At 49.0% G+C, this 26,068-nt stretch overlaps 1 protein-coding gene across 2 annotated transcripts in view; it reads left to right on the plus strand.

Annotated features, from left to right (window-relative positions):
• The window catches only part of ACLY (ATP citrate lyase), a 320,315-nt gene that overhangs the window by 136,061 nt on the left and 158,186 nt on the right, over positions 1 to 26,068 (plus strand). For both annotated transcript variants that reach the window (XM_086924155.1, XM_086924154.1), the window contains exon 11: positions 2,771 to 2,888. In XM_086924155.1, the coding sequence (XP_086780281.1) occupies positions 2,771 to 2,888 (118 nt within the window). The remainder of the gene's footprint in view (positions 1 to 2,770; positions 2,889 to 26,068) is intronic.

The raw sequence follows: 26,068 nt of genomic DNA on the forward strand, positions 1-26,068 counted from the left end.
CGGCTCTTTTGAGGTCAACAGAGGATCTCAAAATTATAAGGACCAGGGTGGATCAGCGGTGCTGCTTTTGATTAGGCCTGGGCGGTAAATTCCGTTTGCGGAATTTGGGTAATTTTGCGTTCTGCGGAGGACGCAAAATTGCCCAAAATTCTGCATTCCGCGAATTCGCAAATTTTTTTGCTTGTTCGCTTTCTCAAATGCGTGTTCGCAAGATATTTCCCCCCCGAGCACGCGAACAGCGATTGCGAACAGTAAAAAAGCATCGCGAACAAGCAATTTCGCGTGTTCGCAGAGATTTTTGGCCTTTTCACAGTTTTGCGTACACTATTACGCAAATTCCGCCCACCCCTAACTTTGATGCGGTTTCCTTCCCTATTCTTCTTCATCCATTGGAAGAAGCTGGTATTACACGGAAGGCCTTCAGGTGGCTTGCCTCATTTTTGGACGGACACAGTTTTCAGGTTAGCAAGGGGTCATTCATGTTGTCCAGCCATTAGCTGTACTGTCAAGTTCCACAGGACTTCTCTGAGTCCTACACTTTTTAACATTTATATTTGCCTGTTATCAGATATCTGTTCCTTTGGTTTTAAGATGATATCTATTGTCACACTGGCACCAGCCATGAGCTCTATTTCTGTGAGACTCCACTGCTACTTAGAAAAGGTGTCTGAGTGGATGACAGCCAGTTACTTAAAGATGAATGAAGAAAAAAACCAAGGTTTTAATATTGGGGAAGAAACCAATGCTCTGGGATCAGATCATCTGGCCATCTCTTCTAGGAGAACATCCAGTCCCCAAGTCAGAAGTAAAGAGCCTAGGGATAATCCTTAGCAATCGGCTAACCATGGCCGCCCAAGTAGAAAAGGTGTCTGGTAGCTGTTTTGGCCTCTTGAGAGGCCTGAGAAAAGTCCTGAAATGGCTCTCGACAGAGTCCCATAGAATTGTGCTTCAAGACTTCATCCTGTCTCACCTTGATTATAGTAATTCACTTAATATAGGCAGTCAAAAGTCCGTGACTAAAAAACTTTAAATTATTCAGAACTCTCTTTTGGGTATTCTGAAAATACACTTCGTAGGTTCTGCGCTCAAAACTCTTCACTGATTGCCCATAAGCTGCAGGGTACAGTTCAAGGCACCTTGCATCATACATCGGGCAATGCACAACACATATCCTTTTGTTCTTCGGCAATTGGACAATACCTACCATGACAACAGGGACATGAGGTCAAACAACCTTGAGCTGCTCCTTGTCCCAACAATCAAGAGAGTCCGGAGAAAAGACTGGTCTTTAACTTACCTTGCACCCAAGCTCCTGAACACTTTACTTATTAGCCTCCGAAAAGAAGCAAGATTTCATGACTTTCAGAAAAAAAAATTGAGACTTATCTCTTCTCTTAATCTTTCTAGCTCTTTTATGCACTCACTCCAATCACTCTGATAGCGCTGAGAAGGCTGATGTTTTGGTAGCCATTCGCTTTACAAAATCGGTGAATAGAATAAGAGACCTTAGCAATTGCCATTTAAATGTAGTGTAGAGGCTTTTTTAATTAACTGCATGGTCGCCATTTTTCCCCTTTCTTTAATGAAAGTTCTTCAAAGATCTCATGAACTTGTCATTAAAGAAACACTGCTTTACACTTATCCAAAGATCTACAGTGTGTTTATCACTGGCAGATTAGTATCTTAAAATAATACAGAGCCACTGAACAAAACAAAATATTTACAAGATGGAATATGCTGGTGCTGCTGCTAACTGCTGTACATAATGCAGCAACTCTGGTCAAGCTGAAAGCTCAATATTTAACTCATGTGGAGCACTACCATTCGACAGACTTGAATGTTCAGCCATATTTATTTAAATAATGACATTCACATGTTTTTAACTCTCTATTGGTAGGTTGTGCCAATTGAAGTTATTTTTTTTTCTATTACTTCTCAGTAAGAAATGTCCACAAATATAAATTTTCATTGCTAGAAAAGTTATCATGCAAAGTTTCTTTCTGGTGCATACTAATAACTGCATATTCCTCACCTTAGAATACTCCCACAGCACCAGACTGGGTCTGGAAAGGCTTCACCAGCAATGCTGTGCGCACCACTAAGTGACATTGTGCAGCACTGCGTTGACTATATGCTGCCCCAGAAATGACAGTGCTGAACCACCGTGTATAACGGCCTTCTCTGAGCGCTAACATCCATTTAATTATTTCCGTGCCTTCTAACTTGGTTCCAGAGCTCTGCTTCCAATTGTGTTGGTTTGTGGACAAATCCTAAAAAAATTATGGAATCCGGTGTGCTAAAGAGCTATGTTCCCATTTAAGACTGTAGGTTTCAAACCATGCCGCGATTATAGAAAACAGATGTCGAGCATGGACCCACCCGAGTTGGGTCTCTGGTGTTTGGGCTTGGAACATGCCTCGAAGTCTTATAGCAGGTGTGTTCTCATGCACCCAAAGGCGATCCGGGATCGGGAAGCGAGGCTGTATGTCGTGAAACACTAGGCACATTTTCAGGACACTCCCAAGTACTGGTCCAAGTTGATGGTGCATGCTCTTTCCCGAGATCACGCTTGTGAGAGGTCAAACTCGCAGTCCGAAGTCCTCCAGTAAGATAGAATGGAAGTCCAAGCACAAGAAAGCAATGGAAGGAGGTCTGGTTTATAACTCAGATTGCAGGCAGACCTAATTGCTGATTAGTGAGATTTAATACAATTTCTTTCCTGCTGTGTGTTGTATCAGCTTGGGTAGTAACCGAATATGTTTTGTTCTAGGGAATTGTAAGAGCAATTAAGGATAACCAGGGTCCCCTGAAAGAACATGAAGTCACAATATTCGTGAGAAGAGGAGGGCCCAATTACCAGGAGGGGCTACGGGTGATGGGGGAAGTCGGTAAGTAACTGAAAGAAAATAAATTACACTAGTTGCCATCCTGGTTTGCTAGAACATCACTGACTACCCTTTCAAGGTTATTAGGGCGTTGGATCTGGCAGAGGTTGTCTTGCGATATTCTGGTAGGAACATCTGCTTCTCTAGAAGACTCGTTTCACTCTAAAATGTTTTGAACATAACAATCTGAAAGAGACACGTTAGTGATAGATTCCTTACCTTAGAATATCCCCAGGCGTCAGACTGGATCCGGAAATTTTTGCGTAGCAATACCCCTGCGCGCTGGTAGGCGTCGTCTGCGGCTCCGCGTCCGTCGTCGGCGTCGTGAGCGCCGGGATGACGTCATCGGAGTATATAGACGGCGCCCATGCGCGCTGACGTCAGTTCTTCTTTTTTCCGCGCCAGCTAGCGCAGATCCGGAAGAAGCTCTACCCCCAGTCACTTTTTGACTGAAAACTTTTTTGATCTTTTTTGATCCTCTACTTAGTCGATTCTCGACTATCGGTGCCAGGGATGCCCGGGTTCAAGCCTTGCTCGAAGTGCGGCCGACTCATGTCGGTCACGGACCCCCATCGCCGGTGCCTGAAGTGCTTAGGCCTCGACCACGACGATCGAACCTGTGACGACTGCCGGGCCCTGACGTCGAAGGCTAGGCGGGAGCGGTCCCGCAAGCGTCTCGAGCTGAGGCAGTCAGCCCCGCGCCGCTCCAGGTCCCGGTCCCGGTCCCACGGGAGGTCGAGGGACAGGTCGCGAGGTCGGAGTCATCGACGCTCCGGGAGTGGTCACCGATCGTCTGGATCCAAGTCCTCAGGTAAGAGGCATGAGAGGTCGGAGCGACACCATCGGTCCTCCGACCCGCCCCGTCGCTCGCTCGATGCGACCGGGGATTCGGGCGACACCGCCCGCGCGGCTCCGCGGGAGTCGCAAGCGTCGCCGCCTGCCCCACACCTTCGGGTCCCTGGGCACGGCGCGTCGCAGGAGGAGGTCGAGAGGTACCTCATGGCCATGAGGGCCCTCCCTCCTCAGTCGGTTCCCGTGGCGCCTTCGGGCCGATCGGCTCCGTCTGGAGGTCCTTCCGGGTCGGGCGCTTCGGCCCCGACGACGTCGGGTGCTTCGGCCCCGGCGCCGCTGGCGACTTCGGTCCCGGCGCCGCGCGACCTCGCTGGATCCGGCTCCGGATCCGGGACCTCGCCGGTCGACCTTACGACCTCACCGGCGCCGTCCCTTCAGGTGTCGTCCCCGGCAGCCGTAGTGGTTGCCGACCCCAATGCTTCCTACGGTCCGCCTCAGGCGTCGGAGGGGCGCCGCTGGGCGCCGATTCCGTCGGCCGTCGGAGAATTCTATCTCCACGAGGAGGCCCTGGCTGTTGATCCTGGTCTCCAGGAGCTGGGTGACGAGGAGCAGTGGGAGGGGTCCGAGGACCCTCTGGCACGTGATTGCCAGTCTCATCAGGACTGGACATATGAGCTTGGGGAGGCCAGTGGTATTGACACATCGCCAGACACTGGATTTACGTCGCCCCCGACTGTGGCTTCGGAGGCGGGTTCTGCTTACAGTGTAGTGTTGACGAAGGCAGCTAAGGCCCTACACCTTGAGCTCCCCGTCGCGGCCGTGAGGACTAACCTCCTCACTGAGGTACTCAAACAGCAGTCCGGCTCCGCGGAGCCCCTTCTGCCGTTCAATGAGGCCCTGTGTGACGTTCTGCTGGGCACTTGGTCCAAGCCCGCCACAGGTCCCCCTGTGGATAGGAACGTGGCCAGACGCTACCGCCCGGCACCGGGCGACCCTTGCTTTTTGTCCACCCACCCCACCCCCGAGAGCCTGGTCATCCAGGCCTCCAACTCCCAGTCCGCATTCCCGTCGGCCCCGCCCGACAGGGAATCCAAGAGATTTGAGCAGTTCGGGAAGAAGGTCTTCTCGTCTGTGAGCCTAGGGCTCCGGTCAGTGAACACCAACTGTCTCTTGGGCCGCTACACCCACACTCTGTGGGACACGGTTGCGGAGGTGCTGCCACAATGCTCTGAGGAGGTCAGGGCTAAACTCAGCCAAACCCTTGCGGACGGCCGAGATGCGGCACGCTTTTCCATCCGGTGTGGGCTGGATACCACGGACTCACTGGGCAGGGCGATGGCAACGACGGTGGCGGTTCGACGCCACGCCTGGTTGAGGTCCGCCAATTTCTCGGCCGATGTCCAGGCCACTCTCCTGGACATGCCGTTTGATGGCCGTCGCCTCTTCGGCGACAAGGCAGACCATGCGCTGGAACGTTTTAAGGACTCCAGGGCCACGGCCAAGTCCTTGGGCCTTGCGGCCCCACGCCAGCAATCGGGTGCCTTTCGCTCCTTTCGTGGCCACGGAAGGGGCGCCCCACCACGGACCGTCAGCCACGCGCCGCAGAATGTTCAGCAACGCGGTGGCGGCCGTGGGAACCGCCGTGGCGGTGGTCGGGGCCAGCGGCGAGGCCAGTCCACACCTCCCTCAGCAGCCCCCGCCTCAAAACCTTCCTAGTCCGAGTTTTCAGGCCCATGTGACGCCTGTGGGAGGCAGGGTTCGCCATCACCTCTCCCACTGGCATACAGTCACTTCGGACAGGTGGGTGCTGCAAATTGTCCGAAGGGGTTTCTCCCTCCCCTTCGAGTCTTCCCCTCCATCCATGCCACCTCAATGCCACCGTGTGTCGGGGGATCACTTGCGACTTCTGCAAGAGGAAGTTTCGGCCCTCTTGGCCAAGAGGGCCATCGAGCGCGTTCCTGGGCCAGAAGTAGGACGTGGCTGTTACTCCCACTACTTTCTGGTGCCCAAGAAGGGCAAAGGGGGCCTACGCCCTATCTTGGATCTGCGGAACGTCAACGGCTTCCTCCGTACGGAGAAGTTCAAGATGCTCACTTTGGCTCAGGTCCTGGCTGCCCTGGACCCAGGAGACTGGATGGTAGCGTTGGACTTGCAGGACGCCTATTTCCACATCCCCGTCCTGCCGGCCCACCGGCGTTACCTGCGGTTCACGGTAGGCCACGAGCACTTTCAGTTTACCGTGCTCCCCTTCGGCCTTACCAGCGCCCCACGGGTGTTCACGAAGGTGATGGCGGTGGTCGCAGCCCATCTGCGCAGGCAAGGGGTGTCAGTCTTCCCCTACCTCGACGACTGGTTGTTGAAGGCGGGCTCGCCCCAGACAGTCGTCAGCCACCTCCAGACTACGGCCGACCTCCTGCACTTGCTGGGGTTCTCCATCAATGTGCCGAAGTCACACCTGTGTCCCTCTCAGAAGCTCCTTTTCATCGGAGCGGTTCTCGACTCGGCGCAGTTTCGGGTTTACCCACCCGAGCAGCGGGTTCGGGATATTCAGGCTCTGATTCCTATCTTCGGGCCGTTATCCCGGGTCTCGGTCAGGTTGACGCTGCGGCTTCTGGGACTGATGGCCTCCTGCATCCTTCTGGTGCGTCACGCCAGGTGGCGGATGCGGGCTCTGCAGTGGGACCTGAAGTTTCAGTGGGCCCAGCATCAGGGCAACCTGTCCGATCATGTCCTGATCTCGGAGGGCACTGCGAGACAACTGCAGTGGTGGCTCACGGACCGCGACTGGGTCAGTGGCAGACCCCTCTCTCTACCCCAGCCGGAGCACGTAGTTGTGACGGACGCGTCCCTCCAGGGCTGGGGAGGCCACATGGGAGAGGCGGAGATCAGAGGCCTCTGGTCTCCGGCGGAGTCCCGGCTCCACATCAACCTTCTGGAGCTGCGGGCGATTCGTCTTGCACTGAAGGCATTCCTCCCCTCTGTCAGGGGGAGCGTGGTGCAAGTGTTCACCGACAACACCACCGCCATGTGGTACTGCAACAAACAGGGCGGTGTGGGGTCGTGGACCCTTTGCCAGGAGGCTCTGCGCCTCTGGCAGTGGCTGGAACATCAGGGCGTGACTCTGGTGGTTCAACACCTGGCAGGTTCTCTGAATGCCAGGGCGGACGAACTCAGCCGCCGGTGCATGATGGATCACGAATGGCGTCTGAACTCGGACGTGGCGCAAGGTCTCTTTCGACAGTGGGGAGAGCCTTGGTTAGATCTATTCGCCACAGAAGAGAACGCGCAATGTCAGCAGTTCTGCGCGTTGGAGTTTCCAAGGCGGCACTCGCTCGGAGACGCTTTTCGTCGCGAGTGGAGCTGCGGCCTGTTGTACGCCTTTCCGCCTATACCACTTCTGCCCAGAGTGCTGAAGAAGATCAAGCGCGACCGGGCCCAAGTTATCCTTGTGGCTCCGGACTGGGCTCGAAGATACTGGTATCCCGAGCTACTCAGCATGTCAGTCGATCCCCCGATTCGTCTGCCTCTTCGGGAGGACCTTCTGTCGCAGCAGCAGGGGACGGTCCTGCACCCGAACCTGTCCAGTCTCCACCTACAAGCTTGGAGATTGAGCGGCGGCAGTTGAGGCCATTTGACTTGCCTCCCGAAGTCTGTGACATCATTCTGGCAGCCAGGCGTCCCTCCACAAAGTCGGTATACGCCTGCCGGTGGAATAGATTTGTGGCATGGTGCGCAGCAAAGGCTGTGGATCCCCTCTCTGCACCCCTTTCGGAAGTGCTGCTCTTTCTTCTCTCCCTTGCCCAGCAGGGCTCTGCTCTGGGCACTCTTAAAGGGTACCTCTCTGCTCTTTCAGCCTTCTTGAGGCTACCAGATCAGCCTTCTTTGTTCAAGTCCCCTATAGTGAGTAGATTTCTGAAGGGCATCACACACATGTTCCCTCCTGTTCCCTTCGTGATGCCCCAGTGGGACTTGAACCTTGTTCTCACCTATCTGATGTGTGCTCCCTTTGAGCCACTTCATAACTGTCCTCTTCGCCTCCTTACGCTGAAGACGGCCTTCCTGGTTGCCATCACCTCTGCCAGGAGGGTGAGTGAGCTCCAGGCTCTTTCTTCTTCTCCGCCTTTCCTGTCTGTTCATCCTGATAAGGTGGTGTTGCGTACACGACCTTCCTTTCTGCCCAAGGTTGTCACGGCCTTCCACATCGGGCAGTCCATCACCTTGCCCACCTTCTTTCCGCCTCCGCATCCCTCGAAAGAGGAAGAGAGGCTCCACCGTCTGGATCCAAAACGTGCGCTCTCCTACTACCTGGACCGCACTCGCCAATTCCGGGTGGATGACCAACTCTTCGTTGGTTACGTGGGCGCGAAGAAGGGAAAGGCTGTACACAAGAGGACCATCTCCAGGTGGATCATCTTGTGCATTCAAGCATGCTACTCCATGGCGAGGAAGGAGCCCCCGGCTGGATTGCGGGCTCACTCCACTCGGGCCACGGCAACGACAACTGCCCTGGGCCGCGGTGTCCCCCTGCAGGACATCTGTCAGGCAGCCACGTGGGCCTCGCTGCACACGTTCGCAAGACACTACTGCCTGGACAGTCAAGTCCGGAGGGATGGCTTCTTTGGCCGTTCCGTCCTCCAGGACTTTCTGGTGTGATATTGGTTCGCAGACCCACCACCGGGGTTGGTATTGCTGGGGTATCTATTCTAAGGTAAGGAATCTATCACTAACGTGTCTCTTTCAGATGCACAAGTTACTACTTGTGTAACGATATATCTGTAAGAGACATTAGTTAGTGATAGATTCCTTACCGCCCTCCCATCCTCCCCGTTCTGCGAACCGATATTTAGGGTTAGGGTCATCCCCTTTCAGGGCCCTAGTTTCAATGGCACCAGTGTTAGTTCTATCATGGCTCTGCGTATCTGGCGCGGAAAAGCTGTGTTATCAGAACTGACGTCAGCGCGCATGGGCGCCGTCTATATACTCCGATGACGTCATCCCGGCGCTCACGACGCCGACGACGGACGCGGAGCCGCAGACGACGCCTACCAGCGCGCAGGGATATTGCTACGCAAAAATTTCCGGATCCAGTCTGACGCCTGGGGATATTCTAAGGTAAGGAATCTATCACTAACTAATGTCTCTTACAGATATATCGTTACACAAGTAGTAACTTGTGCTTCTGTTGTGGCTGGGCGGAGTGACTGAGTTATGACTGCTCTTAGATTTGATTTTGTGTGTTGACACCAATGTTCTCTACTGTCCATTCTTTTCCAAAACGTTGGTTGGCTGTTTGTTCTCTTCAAATGCTAGTGATACCTCTGACATGTTCTCCAAGGAGATTGGTGCATGTAAAGTGATAATAAATAATAGACTGGTGTTTATAAAGAACTAATGTGATATGGAATTGGTATTTATAGAACATGCACATGCAGCTTTGTGCACCGAAGTGAAACTAGGCAGTACGAAAATTCAATCACAATCTTGAATTCATCATTATGGTTGACAGAATCCAGATTAGTGGAATTTTATGGTAGCAAATTTACTATTCTGGAAAGTACTTCACTGATGGCACCAATGGAAATTTGGGGTCTGAATGGGGAGAAGGGAGCTCCTGAGAGGTGGTCATTGTAAATGTTTTTATCACACACATGGTTATTAATATCCTGGTTTGCACTAAACGTTCTAAATAATATTTTCCAACCCAAATACTAAAATTATTTTTTTTACATTGTTGCCACGCCTTCTTCTAAAGTTTTTCAACCCGGTTGAAATTTTGTAAGCATAAACTTCAAGAATTTTTGTTAATGTGGTCCTTTGCACCTCCCATTCTTTCCAACGCCCAGTCTTGGCTGCAACCCGTTCTCTACAACAGCCACTGATTGCTGCTGCTCTTTTTCTACGAACGTTACCTACTACTTGTTCTGTACAAAAGAAAGCTAAACAGCGAGAATTGCTCTTTCTAAATTTGCTGTGCAAAGGAAAAATAATTAAATACATTTGAGGCATTTATAGTAGTAAACCGAACCAAAAGTACAATAAGAAAAACTTTAAGGGACCGATTACGATGCAGCTCGGAAGGCTCCGACCGACTGTCAGAGCCTTTTGAGCTGCATTGTAATGGGCCGGTCGGATTTTTTTCCGACTGCTTCGTTTTGATGGAGGCGGTCGAAAAGGAATCCGGCCACTCATTCAGTCTGGCTTCCCAACAGGTTCGGAGAGATAAGAGGATCTCTTTCACTTCTTTTTTTGAAGAAAGCAGCGGACGGATTCAATCTTGTTTCTGGGGCAAGGCGTTCCAAATCCTGGGGGCTATTCCTGAGACGGTACGATTGTAAGTTTTTTTTTTTTTGAGAAACGCTGTGGTTTTAGTAGAAGATTATCAGAGCTCCTAGTAGTTCTGCTACCACCCGATAGTACTAGTTTCTCAGCAATGTATCTCGGTGTTCTTTGGTGCAATGCCTTATGAGTCATGCATACAATTTTCAAATGGATTCTGGCCTCAAAAAGTAACCAGTTAAGGACACGGAGGTCGGGGGAAATGTGACAGTTTCTTCTGGAGCCTGTGATGAGTCTAGCAGCTGTATTGTTTGAGGTTCTTAGCGGAGTGTTGATCTGGGAAGGCCGCAAAGAGCGACACTCCCGTAATCCACTCTGGGAATTACTAGGGTTTGGACTGCCGGTTTATAGATATTTGCGGATATGAATGGTTTCAGTCTTCTTAGTATGTTCATCTGAAAATTAGCTGCTTTATTTGCCGCGCTGATGTGTTTCTGCATGTTTAGATTGTTATCCAGAGTTATTCCTAGGGATTTCGCAGACTCAATAATGAGAGGTTGACCATCGAGTGCAGTTAGGTGCTGCATCCATTCACGGATCGTGTCTCTTTGTTTGGGGGGAGCGATAAGGAGAAATTCAGTTTTTTGTGTGAAGTTTTAAATGGTTGTTTGCCAGCCAGATCTGTGTTTTTTGGAGCGTTGTTAAGGGACTTGATGTCTTCAAGAGTGTCGACCTTAATGTAGAGCTGTGTCTCGTCGGCGTACATGTGATATTGGATGTTGGAGGAGTTGAGAAGCTCAGTGAGTGGTTCCATAAACAGATTGACCAGTGTAGGGGAGAGGGAGGATCCCTGGGGAACTCCCAAGGTGACTGGATTGCTGTTGGATAAATCTTGGTTGATCTTGGAGGAAAGAAGTGAACCAGTTTAACACCGTTCTAGATGGACCCATTCTATATTTTAAGAGGTCTCGTAGGTTGCTGTGTTTATCTGTATCGAAGGCTGAGGATAAGTCAAGTAGGAATAACAAACAGGTTTTGTTTTGATCTAGTATTTGTAGGGCGTCCTCTATGATGTGGGTCATGCCTGATTTGGTACTATGCCCCAATCGAAAGCCTGATTGGATTTTTCAAGCAATTTGGCCAGGGTCGAAATGTTGGATATATGGTGATAGTTAATAAATTCTGACGGATCAGCTGATACTTTCTTTAGAATGGGGGATACCTGACCATCTTTGAGGATGTCGGGGATGGTTCCTTGAAGAAGCAAGGTGTTTATGAAATTATTCTTTGCGGAATTCTGAAAGTCTTTCTTTGACTAGCAGTTTCCATAATTCAATTTTTCGTTTGAAATCGCAGTGGTTTACGGCTAAGAAAGTGATTGTTTTTGCATATACGTTCTGAGAATCTCTACTGTAGTCTTAGTTGCATAATTGTCAGAATTAGATAGATTTAAGCCCTTCCACCTCGCACACATCACCCATTCCACCCCAAAATGAGCTAGTGCTCTGCTATGTTAAATATTAATTATAGGTGCAACAGAGTATCATGCGCCATAGCGGTTTGGATACGCTAGCATATGCTTGAAATTTACATTTTAAACTCCGTATTCTAATGTTTCCCAGGACCCTCTGTCCGCTTCTTTGGCAAATAACTTGAAAAGAGTTTAGCATGCCATCATCTGCAGTTCGACATCACTCTGTCAGATTTAAGAGATCTTCTGGATTAATCTCCCACTTGTGATGTTATTCCCTGGAGAGTGCTACTATCACACATTGGTCCCAATTATGACTGCATCGGTCTGATGGACCGCCATCGCCACGGTGGGAGTGAGGGCACCGCCACACCAGCCATCTGACCGCCCTTTTACAAGTTGGGTGGTCGGACCTCCATGGGACAGCCACAATCGCTAAGGATCTTGGCGGTCTTGAGACCTCAATGTGCTTGGCAGTGCTGCTGTGACACCGCCTAGCATATTACGGGTTTCATCTCCGCTGTGAATTTCATTGCGGTGAGTTTGCCATGAAAACTGGTGGCGAGGAAATATGGACGGCCCTACAGGGCCATGAGGAGAATGCAGGGGTGCACATGTGCCTCCCCTGTGTGCATGCACCCTTGTTGCTGTACTGCATGGAAAGTAGAGTCCAAGCCAAGCAGGAACTGCCTTCGATGCTCCCAATGCAGTGCCCTTTTTCAGAGGCACTGCCATGGTGCTGCCAAAGAAACGCTAGTGTGGGAGAGTGGCGGCGGTGTGCCACACCACCAAAGTCATAAACGGCCCCATAGTCTCCAGATGTGAACAAACTCTTGGTTTCCTTCGGCGTTCCTTCGGCGTTCCTTTGTTGTGCCATAAGAATGTAAAACACATATACACATTTTTCAGAGTAACGTTTTTTGTTTTTGATCCAGTTGTTTATCTATGACATTGATGAGTGACATTAAAGGTAAGTGGCATATGAAAATGAGTTGACAAAGCTTTTTTAAAGTAGCAAAAAAAGGCTAAGATTTGTTGACCTACTCTTTAACCCCTTGCGTGCTCGTGACGGAACCGTTCGGTCACGAGCCTCGGGTGGGCTGTGCTGGTGACGTAACGGTTCAGTCACTGCCTCATTGGACACCTGCGCGGCGCGAATTCCGCGCCTGCGCTGAGGGTTCTATTGGGCGGGCGAGGCCGTGACGGAACCGTTCGGTCACAAGCACAGCCCACCCGAGGCTAGTGACGGAGCGGTTCCGTCACGAGCACGGGAGCGCCGCGCGGCCCCCCTCCCTTAGCACTGCGGCGGAATAGTCGCTGCAGCTAAGGGGCTAAATATGACCAATTCAGACTACCTTATGAAATGTTCACAAAATCTAACATTATACTGGGCATTCATAGTTTGAAACAATATGGCCTGTGGGTGGGGTAGAAGTCCATACGACTACACTATCTCTAGCTTCTCGATATTTTTTGCTAATCTCGGGATTTAAGACTGATTTTGTGGACTGTTAAAGCAGGTTTATTGTATCCCTCCTAGTGCACCATGTTAGCACAAAATTGTGCTTTCTGTTTGAGAAGCCAGTAGAGTTGGGTTATTCACATATTAAAAAACTGGCATAATTTAAGGCAGTGTTAGCAGTACAGTCCAAATACATATGTGTAAAGTTACTTGTTTAATAGGATCAATTCTCACTACAATAACAAGTGTCTTGTCTGACTGTTTCGCCTATGTACAAACCGTTTGTAGGTTGTCTGCTCCATCTCCCAAATTATTATTTTGGGTCCGTTTCATGCCTGGTGCCTAGTACATAGGACATAATTACAGTACCTACGTATTGTTTCCTTAAGTGCTCAATTATGAAAAGGGGAATTGAATTATCTTTTATGGGTTTTACTTTGAGACATGTAATATTTTATGATTTGTTTTTCCATTTCAAGTTAATCAGATAATTACACAAAATCAGATTACCTCCTGGAGTGTTCTTGGTCTGGTGATTTCATTTACAAATGTTTATTAAAACAGTTTTTTATAGCTTTACAATGAAATCACCGAAGATATTTTCTTAATCCCACATAAAAATCATCCAGGCCCACCTCCTACATCGACAAGTCCATTTTACCTATGGAATACATTGCTTTAGTATGGTTTTCATACTGTCAAAATGGAGTTGACAAAATAGCGGATTTCTATGGTATTCCAGGTCTTCAGTAAAGTTCAAATTTTACCTGAAGAGAGGGACTTATTTTTAATGACTCTTATGAGCGCACAGGTATTTCCACCATAAATACATTTCTTTTGACTCGATTGTCCACAAATATTTTAAAAATCTAAGAGAATAGGTTTAGGCCAACACGGTCGCTAGAGGTCACCCAGTCCCAATCTGAAGGCGTGTGGCATTGTATTTAGAGTAAATTTTCACATCTTTATCAAGCATTGACCTTCCAAATTTGATAAATCAGCGGATATCCATAGAAAGCAATTCATCCCGTGAAATTGCTTAACCCTTCATAGCTTTCATTAAGGGATCAGGGGCGAACCCACCGAATCAAATGTGCATGTTGTAGGAAGGTAGATACCGGACTATGGTTACCCCAGATTTTTTGCCTAGTGTTTAGCTGGTTTTTGACTTAGCCTGGGGCCCGGAGTAGCAGGATCCCAGGCCAACTATCTGCTTTCTCTGTAAAATGGACTCCATGTACCTTAGGTACATCTCCAATTGGATATTGGGTCACCTTATGAGCCCGTGTACAATAGGTACCCAGGGCATAGGTGCATCCAAGGCCTACTAGGGGCTGCAGCATATATTTTGCCACCCCTGGCTGGCCATCCAAACTGACACAACTGGCTGATCACTCAGCTGGGGCAAGGTTGTGTAAACACCCCTTGCTTAGATATAGTATACCTATGTCTAAACCTATATCTGGACACATATGCACCTATAAGTCACTCCTATGGCAGGCCTTAAAGCCAAGCACTCTGCCTCTAGGATTGTTATGTGAGATGGTGCTCTAGCATGAGCTGAGCCTGTCTGCAGCTTTCGGAACCATGTCCTTATAGCTGTTCTAGGATATTGCCATACCATATACTCTTAAGTGCATTATGAACCTCGTGGTTCAATGCTCTTTGGTTTGGTTTTATCAAAACATGTTGTGTAAGGTGTCATACTCTTTGGAATACTATCCCCTCGCCAGTCCTGGCGACGGGGGTAGCATTCCACCCTTCTAGAGGGAGAAGACATTATACTTTCCTTAAACGCGGTTAAATCTAACCAGAGCCTCAGCATCACAAAATAGATGCTGCTGCCACAGACACAAGTCTGGCCTCCTGCTGCTGACCGAAACTCCGGCAGGGGAGGCCTGGACAAAGTTTTCCTGTCACAGGGAGGTGCTAGCACCACCCAGACAGGAGATAGTGGATTGGGGCAGGGAGGGCTGAATGAAACTAGACACTGCCTGGGGCACGCAAGGTGTCCCATGCATAGCCCAGTTCAAACCGGTGCTGGGGCACTCCAGCCCCAGCTTTGGCGCGAAACTGGACAAAGGGAAAGGGGTGTAACCACCCCCTTCCTGGGTCCCACCCATAGGAGGGACCTAGTAGGTGATCCAGCCCCTTGATTTGGAATAAAGGTAGGAGCTGTGCCCTTAGACTTTAGATCATCCTGACTGAAACTTTGATACGAAACTCTGGTTACTTCGACATCCTACTCGATGTAGAAGACTAAAGAATCCCCCTTGTGGTCAAGGAGTGACCACCCTGCATAAGCAGGCACCATCAGCACTCAAAGGTTTTCTTTGTTGTTGCTCCCGCTGGAGCTCGAACGACAGAGACCGACAAGACCCGGACTCCCAGACATCCAACAGCCCGATCCACAGCCCCAGCAAAGCAGAGACCCGTGGAGGGGACGTGAGACGTGGGACCGGCCATCTTGGAAAGCCAGCGAAGTGCTTCCTGTTGCAGCTCCCGAGGCACCCTCGAAGCCGTGCATTTGGGATTGAGAAGCCCCAGCCCCGAGCAGCTCTTGTACTGAAGATTACCTCTCCACACTCACCGAGTGCTGCGTGGGGCCCTTTTGCATTTTCCTGCTCGACTCATCTGTCCGGTCACTTGCCCGTTGGCTAGTGGCTTCTGTGACGACGAACCTACGAACTTTCACTGCTGGTCTGGATGCTCCAGACTGGCCCTTGCTCCCCTGAAAAGGAGCAGCCCATCAGACCTTGCTGGTCTGATCCAGAAGCCATCTCGGATTCCTGCGTGGGTTGCATTGGACTCCGATTCGAGAACCGACACCGCCGACAGCGAGAGCCTTCGTGGGACAGCCCGTGTCCACCTCCTGGTCGTCGTCGATACTTCCTGGTCCACGTGGCAGCGGAGACAAACTTTGCGACAGCACCTGATCGCAACCCGCCTGGTTCCTTCCTGGTCACTGGCTAGATACCCATACTCTGTCCCCTCTGCTTTCAGGTACTCTACATCTTCGATCCACCCTTGGATCCAACCGGATTCTTCTCTCCTGGTCGCCTGCAGCATCTTTTCACCAAGGCTCCATAGAACTCCACGACGAAACCCGACGCACTTTGACACCTATGCACCCGCTTCCTTTGGGTGAGGTAATGAGGGTACTCCGGTGCTCCTGTAGAGATTTACATCCCTAGTGTCCTACTTTTAAGTGGTTAAGTTCTCTTCCAGTCGGAAGACTTCCAAATCTGCAACTTTCTAACTTTTACACACCATTGACTTCTATTGGTGCACACGTGTGCCTATAGACACTGCACCCGCATTCTGTGGGCCTCCCCCGACCTAACCTCTGTTAGTCCAGTGTAGCCCCAGCGATTCTCAAGGCCCTAGGCCTTACCATTGTTCGTGACGTGGTTCTTATACCACTATTTTAGTATATGGTTTGAGTGGCCACCAGGTCCTATCCATATTTGTGCAACGTTTGTATGTTATATGAAGTTCTTTGTTTAACGCTTGTGCTTCTGCCCTCATAGAGAGTACAGAGGATTATTCTAGTAATAAATACATATATTTTATAATATATAACTTGTGTGGTGTCCTTTCATTTGATATTAAAAGGATTGCATTTTGGTAAAACAGCTGGCTTCACATGCCCTCTTGAGTTTAGCCTAAGACGGCATTTGTCCATGCTACCAATAGGATAGCTGGTCTATAAGGTTGACTTACAACCAATCACCATAGGGGTCGTTTGGACTGGTACAAGGTGCTCACTAGAATAGTGAATATCACATATCGGGCCAACTTCTCACACATTTTAACTGTGTTGTCTGTGCCTCAAAGTCTAAAATGGTCCTTCTTCAAGCATCACAATTTTTTCTGCTCTCAAAACGCAGATTATGCAGAATGTCTGAACATGCGCTTTGCTCTCCAATCATGTACTACTTTGTGAGGATCTTCTTTCGCAGCAGTAAAGCAGGGTGTGCCACTCATAGTTGCACAATCTGCACTTCAGTGCATGGACATTGAGCAGCAACAGTTGACTGCTTTTAATTTATCACCTGAGCTTGTGGATGTTCTCTCTGCTGGCGGGTGCCCTTCCACAAAGTTTATCTATGCCGGCTGCTGGGTCAAATTTGTGAACTGGTGTGGAGTCCGCAGGATAGACCTTTTCCAAGCTAAACTGTCTGATATTTTGTTATTTGTTTTGTGTTTGGCAAAGCAAGGACTTGCTGTGGGCACTATAAAAGGCTATTTATAAGCCCTTTTGGCCTTTCTGCATTTACCGTCCCAAACGTCCTTGTTTAAATTACCTTTTGTGATGTACTTTCTTAAAGGATTAATGTACAGGTTTCTTCCCAAAGAATCTGTGATGCCACAGTAGTTTGGTCCTGAAATTTCTCATGTGTGCTTCTTTGAGCTGTAGTACATCTGTTTGTCGAGTCTTCTGACCCTAAAGACTGTTTTTCTTGATGTGATCACTTCAGCTTATTGTGGGGGTGGGCTCCAGGCTCTCTACTTGACAACCTTACAGCACCTTTTTTCCAGACAAACTGGCAAGAAGGCTTCCCTGCTCCTCAGCACCCATGGTTGCGACTCCTTTTCACCATCTTCTCCATCACCCGCCCCCTCCACCCCCCACTTTCTTTGCCTTTCCTCACCCTCGAAGGAAAATTAGAGACTCCATCTTCTGGGCCTCAAAATGTCATTGATCGAACAAGAGACCATCAGATGGACAGTCAGCTTTTTGTGGGGTTTATTGGTGCAAAGAAAGGAAAGTCGGTGCAGAAAATCACTCTGAGGCGGATACTCCTTTGCATTAACCTCTTGGCTGCTAGGCGTTTTCCCGCTGTGTGCTGGAAAATGCCATTTTAGTGGCACTATGACGAGCTCAGCTCGTCATCAGCACACGACACCCGTGGGTGATGACGAGCTGAGCTCGTCATCAGCATCGAAAGGGTTAAGATCTGTTAAGCATTGGTCAAAACCAGCCTTGAGCAACTAGGTGCCTATTCCACCAGTGCCAAAGACACCATCAATGCGTTTGCACATGCGGTGCCTGTTCTTGACATCTGCCAGGCTGCAATGTGAGTTTTACACATTCACCAAGTATCTTAAGAACAACTTGAGTAATGGAGGTAAAGACCTACAAGCTGCTGTTCATCAAGAATCCCAGTAATACCGATTTGGAGGAGCTACCCATACGAAATAGCCATAACGATGTCATTCATGCACTGCGTATCTTTGATTTTTATGGCGCACACTGGCATGCATGAGGAATGTACTCAATCTAGCACCCCGCATTTCATGCGCCAAATAGACCAACAGTTCACAGAGCATGCAATTTGCGATGCTAATATGAGATCTTTATTGAGCCGGGCAGAGTATCGCCTTCTATCTGTCACACTAACTTTGACACTCGCCCTTCATAACTTAACCCCATGTATGCTTGCACGCCACAATATTGAACGCCCGCACACTCCATAGCTTTAGCCTTGCCTAGTGTCTTCTCACCCTGTACTCGCTTGGCGATAAATGCTACTATATCAAATTTGTATATCGCGTCATTTTATGGCACAATTTATATTGTCTTTATATTTTTATATTCAGTTTTTTTATGCTATTGCTTTTGTAAAAGATGTTAAGTAATCATACAATAAAGGTTCAATACCAATACATGCACCAAATACTACTACCTGGACAACCAGGTTTGATGGGAAGGCACTTTACCTGTTCACTCTGAAGGAATTTTTGGTCTGAGTGCACTCCACAGACTCTCCACATTTGGGGAGGTACTACTTTGCCATCCATTTTAAATGTGGTTGAGAAATATCTATTACATGAGCAAGTTACTTACCTTTGGTAACTTTAGATCTGATAGAGACTTCTTGCCGCAGAATACCTACCATGGAATATTCCACATGTGTAAGACTAGCTCTGGAACGTTTTCTGAGCAATCCCCTTGTGTGCCAGTAGTTGCCGTCATTTGGCTTTGTGTGGTGTCATCCAACCTGGAAGTGATGTGCGCCGGTGCCTGTATAGGTGTGATGCCAGCACTCTGACCTTGGTTCCTTCTTTTCCACGCCATCAGCTGGATTCGGATAAAACTCCTATCTCACTCCCCTCACCCCCAGTAATTTTTTGTCTCTGGATTTTTGCAACTTTTTGTTGACACTTCCTATCATTTTGCCTTTTTTTCTGTCCTTTTTTTTTTCTTAACTATGTCCCTTCCCCCAAAAAACAGATAATTTTAAACTTTGTAGTGCCTGTCGCAGACCAATGTCTTTTAACAGACCCCCACTTGGTATGCCGTTGGTTTCTGGAGCTGGACCAAGACTCCAAGGCCTGTCGGGTTTGCAAGACCATACATCCGAAGGCAATCTGCGAGCAAGCCATGAAGCTTCCTAGCTGCTCAGCACAGGACTCGGCACCGCTCCAGATCCCAGTTGAGAGAGAGGTCAGGTAAGTCCCACAAGAAGAAGTCTAAGAAGTTGTAGCATTCTTCGACTTCCCCGTGCCAGTCAGTCATAGATCAAGGCGCTGGAGCGATGTCACAAATCTAGGCTTTATTCCCATGTCATTCCTGTGGAGCCCGGGTCCGTTCCACTGCTCCCCAAGTTTCCCAGAGTCTGAGCAACCCCTTCCCAACTCAGAGAATTTATAAGACCATGCACCTAAAGTTTGGGTAGCTGGACCCCTCTGGTACACCTTGGAACCTCATGAGTCCGAGAGGGACTCAGACTGGATTTCTGCCAGCGGTTTCGCCCTCTGTGTTGGTTGTCCTCTCAGGACCCGTTGGTGGATGGACCCGGTCACGATTTTGCAGCCCTCCCAGGGTACATCCCTCTGACGTTGTTCCCGGAGGTGCCAACCAGATTGTGGTTCCTGACTCTGACATGGAGCCGGACCAGCATCACACAGTGCTGGCGCTGACTGGACCCAGAGGCGTATTCCCTAAAAGGTCCTATTAGGAGCACGAATGAATGGGATTTTAAGATCCCTATATTTATCCCAACCCTCTAGAAGATTCTATGGCCTAAGTTAACTTGTACGAGGAACTGGCTGATACCAGGGGTCTGGATACCTCACCAGAAACCAGTCTCCTTTCTCCTCCCATGGTAGCTACAAAGGAAGGGTCCTACTTTGTGATGGTAGTCTGGAGGGCAGCTGAGGTATTGGACCTAACGTTGCACTCCGTGGAAGAGACCAACGTCTTGACTGAGGTGCTTTAACCTGGGGTATCCTCCTCAGAACATCTACTTCACTTTAATGAAGCCCTCACTGATGTCCTTCTCAGGGCCAAGCCCTCCACAAGTAGTCCTTTGCACAAGACCATCACCTACTGCCACTGCCCTGCTCCCGGGGCCCAGACTTCCTTACCCATCACCCCACCCCTGGGAGCCGGGTGGTCCAGACCTTTGTTTTCAAAGTTCACCTTTGGTATGCTTACCTATCGCACCACAGGATAGGGAGTACAAGAGGCTGTACACTTTTGGGAAGTGGATTTTCTCTTCCACCAACCTTGTACTGCGGTTTATAAACACCACATCTTTATTGGACCGATACACTCATACTAGATGGCATTCGGTTGCGCAAGTGCTGCCTGTGGTTTCGGAGGAGGCCGGAGCAATAATCTCCTAACCAATTCCTGATAGCAGAGACGCAGCCAAGTTCACCACTGAATATGTCTGAATCGCTTGGCAGAGGGATTGCATCTTCAGAGGCACTCACATGCCACACATGGTTGATATCAACTGGCTTTTGGGGGGATATCCAGGCATCCCTTATGGACATGCCCTTTGACAGCATTAGCCTCGTGGGCAACAAGGCTGATTGTGGATTTAGCGCTTGAATGTTTTAAAGATAGTAGGGCTAACACTAGGTCAGTGGGACTCGCCATGGCCCCTGAAAAGCCACATTCTGCCTTTCGCTCTTTCCATGGATACAGTAGGGGCTATCAGCAGCGTCCTTTCATCCTTAGTCACCATGGCCAACAGGCTCCTTAGTCCTCCTGAGAACCAAGGTCAGAGGTCTACCAAGGCCATCTGCCCCCCCCCCCCCTCCCCCCACACACCCGCCTGGCAACCGCTGGCTCAAAGCCCCGTTAATATGTCTTCATAGCACCATACACAGTCAGTTGGGGACAGGATCTAGCACCACTGGCTCCAATGGCAAACTATTACTTCAGACAGTTCGGTACTTAAGATTGTTCAACAGTGTTATGTCCTTCCATTTCAAGAAACCTCGCTGCCCTGGTAACCATCCTCAGATCAGCTGACCCGTGCAGGTTTTATGGTCAAAGGAGCCATTGAGAGGGTGCTGACATCAGAAGTAGGGTGTGTTTGCTACTCCAACTTATTTCTGGTGCCAAAGAAAGATGAAGCCTCCATCCTACTCTAAGCCTCTGTCCTCTTAACTACTTCCTGACAAAGGAAACATTTAAAATACTCACTCTAGCTCAGGTCCTGTCTTCCCTGGATCCCTAAGGCTGGATGGTAGTGCTGGACTTACAGGACACGTGCTGTCATATCCCTTCCCTGCCAGCCCACAGACTCTATCTGCTGTTTATGGTGTGCTCGGAGCATTTTCAATTTACTGTGCTCCCCTTCAGCCTTACCAGTGCTCCTCGGATGCTCACTTAGGGTATTGCGGTGGTCGCAGCTCATCTGCAGAGGTTAGAGGGTCCAGTCTTCCCCTACCTCGACGACTGGCTGTTAAGGCGGGCTTGCCTCAAGAAGTGGTCATACACCTCCAGACTACGGTCGACCTCCTACATTCGCTGGGGTTCTCGATCAATGAATCAAAGTCACACCGGATTCCCTCTGAGATGCTCCCTTTCATGAGAGCTAGTCTGGACACCATTCAATTTTTTACTTCTCCAAAGCAACAAGTCCAGGATATTCAGGTTATGTTTCAGATGTTTCAGCCTCTATCCTAGGTTTCTGTGAGATTGCTTCTGAGACTATTGAGCCTCATTGGCTCCTTCTGGTAAAACATGCTAGTTGGCATATGCAGGCTCCGCAGTGGCACCTGAAGTTTCAGTGGACTCCACATCAGAGGATTCTCTCTGACCTTCTCCAGATATCGGGTGAAACTGCAAAAGACCTGCAATGGTGGTTCATGAACTGTACTTGGATCAGCGGCAGACCCCTTCCCCACCAAGAACTTAGTGGTCAGATGCGTCACTCCTTGGTTGGGCGACCATTTTGGAGAGGTGGAGATCAGAGGACTCTGGTCTCCACAGGAATGTCAGCTCCCCATCAATTTGCTGACATTTAAACGAATACACTTGGCATTAAAATCATTCCTTCCTTCCTTCCATCCATCCAGTGGAGGCTGGTTCAGGTGTTCACTGACAACACCAATGCCATGTGGTATTGCACCAAACCGGGTGAAGTGGAGTCCTGAACCCTATGCCAAGAGGCTCTGCACTTCTGGACTTGGCTGGAACATCGGGACCTCTTCCTAGTCGTACAGCATCTGGCAGGAACCCTAAATGCCACGGTAAATGAACTCAGTCGGTGATGCCTCGTGTATCACAAACGGCATCTTCATCCAGAGGTGGTGCAAGGCCTCTTCAGAGATTGGGGAGAATCTTGGTTAGATCAATCAATCAGAAAATGTATAGAGCGCACTACTTGCCCGCGAGGGTCTCAAGTCGCTGGGGGGGCCGCTACTGCTCGAAGAGCCTGGTCTTGAGGAGTCTTCTGAAGGCGAGTAGGTCCTGGGTTTGCCGAAGGTGGGTAGGAAGGGCGTTCCAGGTCTTGCCGGCGCGGTAAGAGAAGGATCTGCCGCCGGAGGTTGTTATTTGGATGCGGGGGACGGTGGCGAGGGATAGGGTGGCGGAACGGAGCTGGCGGGTTGGTGTGTAAAAGGTGAGTCTGTTGTTCAGGTAGGCTGGTCCAGCGTTCTGGAGTGCTTTGTGTCCATGGGTGAGGAGCTTGAAGATTATCCTCTTCTCGACGGGGCGCCAGTATAGGTCTCTCGTGGGGGTAGATGTGGCTGTGGCGGGGGATGTTGAGTATCAGTCGGGCGGAGGCGTTTTGAATGCGTTGTAGTCGACGCAGGTGCTTGGCTGGGATTCCTGCCTAGAGTGCGTTGCCGTAGTCCAGTCTGCTGCTGATGAGGGCCTGTGTCACCGTTCTTCTTGTTTCGGTTGGGATCCACTTGTAGATCCTGCGGAGCATGCAGAGGGTGTTGTAGCAGGAGGTGGAGACTGCACTGACCTGCTTCGCCATGTCGCGGACGACACCTAGGTTGCGTGCGTGATGGGTGGGTGTCAGTGCTGCTCCCAGTGAGGCCGGCCACCAGGAGTCGCCCCAGGCTGAGGGGGTGGGTCCGAGGATGAGGACCTCGGTTTTGTCTGAGTTCAGCATCAGACGGCTGCTTCTCATCCAGTCGGCGACTGCCTTTAATCCCTCGTGGAGGTTGGTTTTGGCAGTGTGCGGGTCCTTGGTGAGGGAGAGGATGAGCTGGGTGTCGTCGGCATAGGAGATGATGTTGAGGTAGTGTTGGCGTGCCACTTGTGCGGGGGGGGCCATGTAGATGTTGAACAGCGTCGGGCTGAGGGATGAGCCTCGGGGGACGCCGCAGATGTTGGTGGGTTCGGATCGGAAGGGTGGGAGGCGGACTCACTCGGTTCTGCTGGAGAGGAAGAACGTGGTCCAGTCGAGGGCCTTCTCTTGGATTCTGGCTTCCTGGAGGCGTGTTTTAGGGTGCGGTGGCAGACTGTGTCGAAGGCGGCTGACAGGTCCAGGAGGATCAGGGCTGTTTTGCCGTTGTCCAGTTGGCGTCTGATGTAGTCTGTGGCGGCGATGAGGGCTGTCTCGGTTCTGTGGTTTCGTCTGAATCCGGACTGGGAAGGGTCTAGGATGTTGTCTTCGAGGTGGCGGGCCAGTTGCATGTTGACTATTTTCTCGACGACCTTCGCTGGGAACGGGAGCAGGGAAATGGGCCGGAAGTTCTTGAGGTCCTTGGGGTCTGCCTTGGGCTTCTTGAGAAGGGCGTTGATTTTGGTGCGCTTCAAGCTATGAGGAAATGTCGCTGTCTTGAATGAGATGTTTATGATCTTCCGCAGCTGGGGTGTGATGACTGCATCTGCTTTGTTGAATACGTGGTGTGAGCATGGGTCTGACGGAGATCCTGAGTGGATGGAGTTCTTTACTCGTTTAAGGTTGAGCATGGTGCACCTTATGGTAGCTTTTCCTTTGCAGAGAATATTTTCTAGGAATCTGCTTCCTTGTCCATGTGATAATATTTTTACCCAAAGCTAGTGTCACTTTGTTTTGCGCTTTATATTTTGCCCCACAAATTCTCTGCCTGGCTCCTATTCTATACCAAGATAATATTAGACAATATAAGCCTGGGATGGTATTTTTACAACAATTCGAGATGCCAGCTATTTGTCATGCATCTTTAAATTTTATGAGAAGTGCTTTTCTGATCAGGAAACGTTATGTATGGGTCATGAGAGATTTTTATTGGTGAATTGAACACGTTTTGTATATGTAATTCTAAACTTTCTGAGCATTGGCCATATAAGCAAGAAATATCATGAGCTATGAGTTGTGTATCCTTTATAAGATATATTTATAGAAAATTGTATGTATGCTTTTTAGGCAATATCTTATATTCTATCGTTTGATCCTTTATTAATATAAATGAACTGTTAACATTTTGTTTTAAACTTTTAAGGCTTTTTTTAAGCAGAATAAAGATCTACTGACTGGCATGACCAGATATGGATGGTAATAGCAAAATCTCGGACAGGAAACACGCTTTGCCCCTCTACACTGAGCAATGTTGTTGCTCTGCATATTTTTCTTTTGAACAAGTATTCTTAAAATGAGATTTTATGCTTATTTTTTTGAGTATTCATTCTTTACCAGTGCATAAAACATAATCAACAGTACAAAATGTGAATGGTGATGAAGGGCCCTTTACAAAGGTGGGCAGAATTATTCATAGCGATACCAAAGCAAACTATGTGTTACCAATGATATGCAATGTTCTCGAAATTGGTGCACCCTTAAAGTTACTTTCTGACGGTTGAATCCAATGATTTGATGCAAATCCGGGGTTCCTTATTCACCGTGGTCAGAACCTTTCGCTATCCTTTGATAATAATGCTGATATAAATTAGACCCTTTGAATTCTGGGTACAATTCACTATATTTTTGTGTGATTTTGCATAATTGTGCTGTGTTTGTTGATGGTTACATCTAGGATTTGGAATGTCTGGCAGTAAAGGTTCACAACAGTGCTTCTTAAAAATATTATAATAGCAAATCATTCAAATCTTTATCGATCATTCCCCAGACCATACAAGACGTACTTGATTTTAAAACTCACTCTGATTAATATAAAACCAATCAAATATTTAAGAATTTTAAAATGCAACAATAAAAATAGAGTACATCGAAGGCACAAAAGCCATAAAAAAAGACTGGTTCTAAAAATGTGAAATAATGTAATACAATACAAATTACAGAAGCCAGGACATAAGCTATAAGTAGAATTGAACATTCATTGTTTCCTTTCTCACAACTAAAAGCCCCTCAAAAAACGGCTAACCAAATAACCGGTATCTTGGTCATTTAGCTGCTGTAAGAAGAGCAAAGCAGCTTTGCACTTAGTAAATTTGTGCCTGCGCAACAGAGGCAATAGAATGTTTCTGGTACAAGGAAGATAGAAATTACAAAAGAAAACAAAGTGCAATAAGGTCTGGTTTGATTACTCGTCACACGGGCAAATATAAATATTGTTTGGAGAGTATTGCCGTAAGGGGAAACACAACATCCGGTGTATCGTTCCTTTACCTTCTGGTTTCTGTCATTTGTTTTCCTGGACAACATTTCTAGTTGTTGGGGTGGGCCGATGGCTAGATCCTACAGAGAGCCTGACCGCGGGGTGGTGCTTGGTGTTGGTCCCAGTGGAATTCTTCACTTTGGGACTTAAAAACTTTTCTGGAAGTAGAGCTGCTTTCAGCAGTGCAAACCAGCAAGTTTTTTCCGACTGACGATGTTGAGCTGCGGTCTGTGAGGAAACAGTTCCTAAATGGTTCTAAGTATCCATTTGGGCAATCTTGAGGCGAGAGACTACACTCTAACACCAGCCAACAGTCTAGGACCTTTTGGGGACCACTTACTGAATTATGACTCAATCTCCCATAAGCCACCAGCAGGGTTC

Source organism: Lissotriton vulgaris, chromosome 5 (genome assembly GCF_964263255.1).
Source record: "Lissotriton vulgaris chromosome 5, aLisVul1.2, whole genome shotgun sequence".
NCBI lineage: Eukaryota > Metazoa > Chordata > Amphibia > Caudata > Salamandridae > Lissotriton > Lissotriton vulgaris.